Source organism: Simochromis diagramma, unplaced genomic scaffold (genome assembly GCF_900408965.1).
Source record: "Simochromis diagramma unplaced genomic scaffold, fSimDia1.1 OVJJ01000050.1, whole genome shotgun sequence".
In the NCBI taxonomy this organism is placed as follows: domain Eukaryota; kingdom Metazoa; phylum Chordata; class Actinopteri; order Cichliformes; family Cichlidae; genus Simochromis; species Simochromis diagramma.
The window spans coordinates 1,204,825-1,213,110 of NW_024387188.1; the positions used below are offsets into that span (position 1 = coordinate 1,204,825).

The following is an 8,286-nucleotide window of genomic DNA, read 5'->3' on the forward strand; positions in this document are numbered from 1 at the left end:
CCTACCTGGTGTTTTATGTGCCAGACATGACTGACAGATACACCACTCTCATTAAGTACGGAGGAGACAAGATCCCTTATTCACCCTACTGAATCAGGGCTCTGCCCACCGGAGATGCCAGCAAGTGCACTGTCACTGAATGTTGTCCAGTGGCCAGGTAGGACTCACTTCCTTGGTTGCTTATACACTTTTAGTTTTCTTTGAAAACGGCCCTTTAAGTCACTTGATCCATGACTTGAGCAAGCACTCTCCATTTGTTCATTTGATAGTTATTGTAGAAAAGATAAGAAATGATGCTTTAGTCTTTTTGTAAATTATAGTCAAACATACAATAAACTGAGGTATTCCCTTTGGTTAACAGAGCAATCCGATAATAAAAGTGGACAAAGCACATCGAGTTGCCACAAATATCTTTGTATATTATGCAGTGGGGCAAAAAATGAGGTGACCAAATACTTATTTTCCACCATAATTTGCAAATCAGTTCTTTAAAAGTCGGACAAGTTAGAGGTATACCTATGATGAAAATGACAGGCCTCTCTCATATTTTTAAGTGGGAGAACTTGCACAATTGGTGGCTGACTAAATACTTTTTTGCCAGTGGGCCGCAATTTCTGTGCCTTGTTGATGGCCTCGCTGTATCCTGTGCTGGAGAAAGCTGGTGAGGAGACACTGCTGGTGAGCCAGGCGGCGCTGAGCTCCATGTAGGACATCAGTCAGGCCTGTGGATACACTTCCCTCAAGGAACTGATCAATGAGAACTCTGACTACCTGCTTAATGACATATCACTCAACCTTCAGAGGCTCAGCCAGCATCCACAGGTAGTTATGAGGTGTTTTTGTTTTTAGCCCAAAATGGACACAGAAATGAGTGCTGGAGGGTTTACCCGATTTCCTTCTTTGTCTGCTTAAGCCTGTGCTGCCCTGAGCTTTTACTGTATTTCATTGTAATCCTGTCTTGTTGGCCAGGCTCCACGGGTGTTGACAGTTATGTTGACTCACTCTGACTGCAGCCCGTGGTCGGGGACATCGTTCAGGATGTGCTGACGGCTCTGGATCTCAGCTACGAGCACACAGCTGCTCTTTTCTGCTCCGTGCTGCACGCGCTCATGAAGGCACTGGGTAAGATTTCAACAGTGATGTCAGAGTGAGTCTCACGTATACTGGGAGTCAAAGAGGATAAGGAAGAAAATGTGACTCAAGGCATTCGCTACCGCATTTTTCTGTGTTGCCTTTCAAAGTTTCTATCAATGAGTACATTTCAGGATATATAACTTTGCTTGTTATCAAATCATCAGTGTCTTTGGAAACATTTAATACATCGTGATGGTTTAAATGCTGAGTCGTTTTCTGTTGTAGAATTAATATTCATAATAATATTCATACAGAAGTTTTACAAGCCCTCACAGTAAAAATGTATAAATTAAATGTCACTAATGGGCTCTTTCCAAAAACATCATTGTCTGTGTCACACTGATTTTGATCAACTGACTTATTTTATTGTAACCAAACCTATGTTCATATTGTTGTCTTGTTTTTCCTTTAGCGAGGTGGTTTCCTTCCACTTGTTGCAGGACCAGTAAGTCTGCCAGCTCCAGGCAAAGCTCCAGTGACCAGGAAGACCTCAGCATTCGCCAATTCCTGCTGAATTACTGCAAACAGAAAGAACTGGCAGAGAGCTTTGGAATAGAGGATGATGACACTGAAGACCGAGGTAATAGGTCTGTCTACGGGCCAGTGGAATATAAGCTATAGGTTGTAGTGGTGGTGAGATTAGATTCAGAGTGTAGAGGAGATGGATCATTGTAATTAAGAGTCATAGAAATCTGAACCTCACTGCTAAACTGGCGGTCTAACTGTACATGTGCTGCCATTGCAGAGGTCCCTCCCACTGAGTGTGAGGATGTGGAAGATATTGGTAGTCCTGATGTGAAAGCAGAGCTTCCCTCCCACCTCAGCATCACTAAGGATGTTACGGAGCGCTGCATTCATCTGCTGTCTGATCCCAGCCTCAGGCTCCGACTCAAGGTACTGTATCAGTAGTTTTATGTAGAGTCAACTGTTGGACTAATAACAAAAGTAATCATTCTTGTGAGGGTAGGACCTTTGCTACAATTCATCCTGTCAGAACTGTGTGGATGACTGTTCACTGGTGTAATGCTCATCAAGGAAAAACATTCAGTCTGGTCCAGGAGTGAAACAGAAATAAGTCATGTCTGTGCTGAAGTCGTGCCTGCTCAGGAGTTTGAAGACCTCAATACTTAGTTCCAGCTCACATATAATCAGGATCAAAACAGAGATAATTGTTAGGTGTGTTGTGCGTCTTTGTCTTTAGGTACTGGATGTGCTGGAGTTGTGCGTTCAGGTGCTGAGTGAGAGGGAAAATGAACTGCTGCCTATGGCTCATCGCTGCTGGCCAGCACTCCTGCAGAGACTCACAGCCGATGGCCCATTAGCAGTCCTCAGAGCCTTCAGGGTAAGTAAAACAAACCTCCCTTTTCATTATGTGAGTCTAAATTATTCAAGTCATCTTTAATTTTTTTAAACTCTTAATAGTGAAAGAATGAAAGATTACGCTCAACAACAGGCTTATTTCATTCAGAAATAGTTCTATTATTTTCTTTTTTGGGTTGTAAGAGTCTGTGAAGACTCTTTAAACTAGCATTTCTTCTATCAGCACAGAAAAATCACTGTGTGGATGCCTTCTTAGAGGCTGCTTTTCAAACTGTCTCAGAGAATCACAAAGTAGGACTTTGGGATAAACGAAGCTGATAGATTTTTGTCATCTTTGGTACAAGTGTCAGCTGATTCATCTTGTCGGTGTAAATTAGGCTACTCGTCAGCTCCTGTCATCAGCTGGACTATTTTTGAATTTGTTATTCATATTTTCATTGATGAACTGACAAATTCAGACACGTTAAGTCTGTAAACAGTCATTTATTCACTCAGAGCTGCTGCTGGGAAATTTTTGTAAAAGTTTTGTAAATGATAATTCATCCAGTAGTACACAACGGGAAGGTTTTATTGAATTTTGATAGCTTGCTGCTTTTATACATTACATTTTTGTACATTACATGCCAGGCGCTGTGTGTGCTGGGTGAAACATGTGGGGACCTTCTGAGGAGGAGGGTTTCTAAAGAGGTTCTACCCAAGCTGAGCGCCTCTCTGGCACTGAGAGTACACTGAGCCACCCTGAGCTATAATATCAAAATAGAAGCTGCTACCTTTGTCAAGAGTGGCTGGATCTGAGTGCGTACTACTTTCAGTTATTCAAATTTTGCTGAATTTGTTACAAAAAAGTCCTGTCTATGTGCAGAGAGTGTCTTCCAGAGGAATGGTTCTGTGGGGATTGTGATGTTCTACATCACAAACATCAGCCACTCCACAACAGAGAAAGTGTTATTGATGTTTTTTAAAGCCATTCCCCTCCAACCACATGTATTATTGGAGTGGACGGTCAAAATTGCACCAATATACAAGGTATTTCCTCATGAGATACTCAATTTTGGTTTTCATATGTGTCTACAGCCAGTTAGAAATAATCTATTTAAGTGGTTTTCTCTTTTTTGGTAGCTCGCATTCTGCCAGCAGTGAAGCTTCGAAACTGCTCCTGTGGGGGCGTAAACTTCACAGTGTCAGCAGGAAAAATAGTGATTTTAATCAACATTAATAGTAAACAGCAACCTGCTATTTAGGTTAGGGTGATGGATTTGAACATAGTGTGATGAAGCATGTTTTCTGCCCTTGCTGTACAATCAGAACATGGTATTGCATTAATAGAAGTCATTTGTGAAGGCAGTGATTTATTAGTCATGTTGTTTCTTTTTCTTTTTGGTCCAAGAACGTTATGATGTGCACCAGGCGACATGCAGATGTCAAACATGCCAGCAGCAGTGCAGCCCTGAGTTATATATCGCCCAGCCCTATTAAGACATTTTCTGTAATGCTAGAATCATGAACTCATATGATGTAGAGATGATTTGAAAAAGGCAGCTGTACTCACATAGACCCATTGTTCCACTCAGGGTGAGGAACCTAAGATTGGACTGTGTCTTAAACAGAAGTGTGAGCATCAGCTGTTATTTCCTGGATAATGAAACTGAATGGGCGTCACTGGGTCTGTGAAGTAAATAAACTTTCTTTAGTCGTCATAGAACAAGTGATTGTGAGGCTAGATCTCAGGGGGTTTTGACATATTTATTTATTTTATGTTTTTTATTATGTATTTCACACAGGTTTTATTTAAAGGATTTTTCTTTCTATTTTAATCCTTATGTTAAATCACTTGCTTAAAATAAACACAAACAAAAAGGAGGTTATGATACGGAGCGTGTATGAACGTTATTTGGGTCACTGAAAATGTGTCTGTATTATGTGTGTCCTTTCTTTGGGGTGTGGTATGTAACAGAAGAAAGACCACAGGTACCAATTAGTGTAGAATTTCCTCACATACCTTGATTCTGGTTTAATCTTGTTAAGAAAAGTAGTGAGAAACAGAAATGGAAATAAAATGGGTGAGTATAAAAGGCTTATCACAGCAGACACAAGAGCAGAAGGTGAGATGAGTTATAAAAACAACCAACATTTGAGAAGCACTGGACAGGAGATCCTATGAAATGGCAGAACTGGAGATCATGACAAAGTTTCAGGAAAGTTTATTATACTGCATTTAATCCCAGTCATTTTCAGAGAGAGATTAAAGGTTGAAGACTGATTTATAACAAGTCCCCACACAAACATAGATAAAGCACTAAAAGTACCTCACTGACGAGCAAGAAGTGCAATAAATAATTAAGAAGTGATAAATGCTGTATGGGCGTCGCACATATGACGAGTTGGGAGTGACAACGTGTTGATCTGTAGGGAAGCAGGAGACTGTTGTTATAGAGTAGATTGAGGATTTTTATTCTTTATTTCTATTTTTCAGTTTTATTTTTCAAGACTTCGTGAATTGTCTTTTTTTTATAATTTGGCTTACCCTTTTTGGTTTTGTTAATATTGGCAATAGTGCGAAGTACTATTGTTGAGTTTGAATATATTTATTATATAGGCCATCCGGTTATGGTAAATGTCATGTTTTGAGTTGTTAGAATCTGATGAGCATTATTTTCTTTTCTTTTTGTTGTCTAGTTTTTCTGTTTCCCCCCTGAGAGATTACCACCTTAACGTGGTCAGGCGGTGTGATGGCTGCAGTTACAGCCACACAGTGGTAACATTAGTGTAGAGGCTTACACACAACACTGCATTCACATTTGTCTTTCTTTAAATATAAGGTTTAATTTACAGGATAATAAATAACTGGTTTTGGTCTCAGTTAGGTTTTTGTGTGTTTTACCCCTTTTTGTGATTTTTAAGTTTCCCCCTTTGTCTCGTTTAGTGAGGTCAGTTTGTTTGAGGTATCAGTATTGGTTGCTGTTAACTTTGAGTAGAGTTCTGTTATTTTGACCTCTTTTATGGGCCCAAGATTTTGATTTTTTTGTATAATTTAACCCACTATGTTGTTGGGTTAAATAAAAAACAACTTTTTTGGGACTGTACTGCGTGGCCCTGAGATGCCAAACGGACTGCAACTTAAGAAAACACCAGCAATAAGAAAAGCCCTACAAAAGCACACAAAACACAACGGAAATAGGAAAAACGACAACAGAAATAGGAGAAACAAAGCAGAAATAGGAAAAAACATTTCCAAAAGCACAAGGGAAGTGTTTCTGGGGAGACAATAATCCGACGGACCAGTTGCAGGAACCAAAATATGCTAAGAATTGCGCTGGTAGACACTTAAAAGAAGTGGAGGATCTATCAGTTTTGGAAAGAAACAGAGGAAAGAAAAGATGAGAGGTAAGTTTGTTAGCCTAACTATTAGCCTAAAAATCCGTCATCATATGAATGATGATAAAACACGCCTACCATGTTTTGGGTTTCTGCAACTGGTCCGTCAGGTTATTGTCTCCCCAGAAACACTTCCCTTCCTCTTTTTCTTCCTTTTTCCTATTTGCGTTGTGTTTTATGTTCTTTTGCAGCGTTTTTCTTACCGCTGGTTGCAGTCCGTTTGAACTCTAAGTCAGAGGCGGAGCCAGACATTTGAAACACCTGGGGCTTAGCCCAAAAGGGTAGTATGCATGATGCATGTGGGATTTTTTTTATTTTTTTTTGGGGGGGGGGGGGGAGGGGTAGGAATGACTGAAAGATTAATAGGCTCTGTTTTGAGTTTTGTTCAAAAAAGAATGACTTCATATAGGGAAAAATATATATCACATATGCAAGACACCTTAAACTAGTTTTTTTAATTAAGCAGCAAGGCAGAACAAGGTCAGGGCTGTATCAAGACACAAGGACTAAACCCCAATTCAACCAGACCCAGAACTGATCCAGAATTAAAACAGGACTACAACAGTTCAAAATCAGGACTACTGAGGACTTAACCAAGACAGAACCAGAATCAGAACTAGATGATAGTAGCACTAAAAATCATCATAGACCTGCACTACACTTATTTTTTAATTCTACCAAAGTCCACTATTTAGATTGAGAAAAGTTTATATAATTATTTAGCCTTGTTGTGCAAACAAGCCTGCATAACTTAATAAATGTGAAATTTGAAAAATAACAAACCTAAAAAGAAACACTAGGTACGAGATACATGAGGACCTATGATACGGTGATACTTTTGGTAAACAACCATTTGACTAACATGTGTGTCTCACCTGCTCTTGTTCCCTCTCAGTTCTGTCCTCATTCTCCTCTCTCTCCCTCTCTGTTCCTCTTTGTGCTGACAATCATCAAATATACAGTTGAAACCAGATATTTACACACTCTTCAGATAAAAACACTTTTTTAATTGTAACATCAAATCAGACTAAATGTTTATTTTTTTTAGATTGATAAATATAAAAAACATATTTGTTAACTTTAAGAGTAAAGAAAGAAACTGTCTGTATTTCTTAATTGCAAATGGCACCAAATTGTATTCAAACTTGAGCCACACTTATGGAGCTCCACAATTCTTTTCCTGGTGTTTTGGTTGATATCTCTTGATTTTCCCATTTCAGAGAAACAGGCTCTGTGTTTTGCCTTATATGCATCCACAGCTGTGCCACCAATTTACTCACATGGACTCTACTAACCTATCAGAAGCTTCTTCAGCTCAGAATGGAATCGTCTGGAGTTTTCTTATTAAGTAACAATAAACTTAGTGTATATGCACTCCTAAATTTGATGAAAGTGATAATAAATAGACAGATCTCTCTCTCTTTATTCTGACATTTAACTAATTCAAAAGATATTTCAATATTTATCTAAAACAAAAGTTTACTCTAAATTGATGTTGTGCAGTAAAAATGTTTTATGTTTTCTCCCTAAAGTGTAAATATCTGGTTACAAATGTGAATATCCTGCTGTGTACTGAAATCCCTCTTGTTTTGCATAGAAATATACTGAACAACATACAAAGCATAATATATAAAATAACATTTACCTGAGTTTTTTCTTTGAAAGAAGCCTCTAATGTCCATTCTTATATTTCAGTGCATAACTGAAACCGATTTAGTCGGGGAGGGTAAGAACTGAAAATATGAAATAAACACACGTAAGCTAAGACTCTCTAAAGAAACAGCATTGTTGTTGTTCGGCTTTTCATTTCGCCATTTGTTGATTCACTTGAAGAGCAAGTAACGTAATATTGGTCAAGTGATCAGTTTGATATCAATCTTTCGTGATGCACCGTCATATTTACATTATTTGTACAGTACGAATGATTTGCTTTGGTACCTGGTCAAACTTCAGTTCTCCTTAGTATGGCTGGCTCCGTTTCTCCAACAGCGCACTCACAGGCAGCAGCTGCCCCGCCCTCTCCTCAGTCGCTTAGTGCCTGAGCTCGGATCATACCAATATCAGGGGGATTCACGCACAGTCGTAAATTCCCACAGTGTGCACTATGTGCTTCGAATATTGTGTGTACTTTTTGTTTTATACAGTTGTCAGCCAGGCATCTAACTATGAAAAAATTACACTCCAAAAGACCCCGGGCTTCTGACAAAACAACCCGGGCTTAAGCCCAGTAAGCCACCCCCACGCTCCGCCCCTGCTCTAAGTGCCTTGATTGGGTGGGGTGCTCAGTAACTGTTTTTGTCATGTAATTGGATTGCACTTTGTCAGGCCTCTACCCTAGACCTGACCAACACCTGGGCTAAGCTTCCGCTGATCTAGTTTTAGGGTCACTGAGGCACGCAAACCCCCTGCGATGGATCGAGCATTGAAGAAAGTCAGACACAGGTTAAAGTACAGTAG

General features: G+C 39.5%; 1 protein-coding gene across 5 annotated transcripts; it reads left to right on the plus strand.

The window, feature by feature from the left end:
- The first annotated feature begins 6 nt into the window (after window positions 1-6).
- LOC120745177 (TELO2-interacting protein 1 homolog) lies at window positions 7-5,636 on the plus strand. 5 transcript variants are annotated; one of them, XR_005698576.1, is made up of 8 exons: window positions 7-157; window positions 602-822; window positions 970-1,122; window positions 1,547-1,714; window positions 1,880-2,028; window positions 2,336-2,476; window positions 3,082-3,480; window positions 3,574-5,636. XR_005698576.1 is itself a non-coding variant. In XM_040049900.1 (7 exons), exons 3-7 carry the CDS (start codon window positions 1,110-1,112, stop codon window positions 3,184-3,186), a joined length of 576 nt encoding a protein of 191 aa, XP_039905834.1. In that variant the 5' UTR covers window positions 7-157; window positions 602-822; window positions 970-1,109; the 3' UTR covers window positions 3,187-5,636. The 5 variants fall into 5 exon arrangements, 3 of the variants coding, with proteins under 3 accessions (XP_039905834.1, XP_039905835.1, XP_039905833.1); XR_005698577.1 differs by having other exon boundaries at window positions 3,082-3,249; window positions 3,842-5,635; XM_040049900.1 differs by having other exon boundaries at window positions 3,082-5,636.
- Window positions 5,637-8,286: the final 2,650 nt, after the last annotated feature.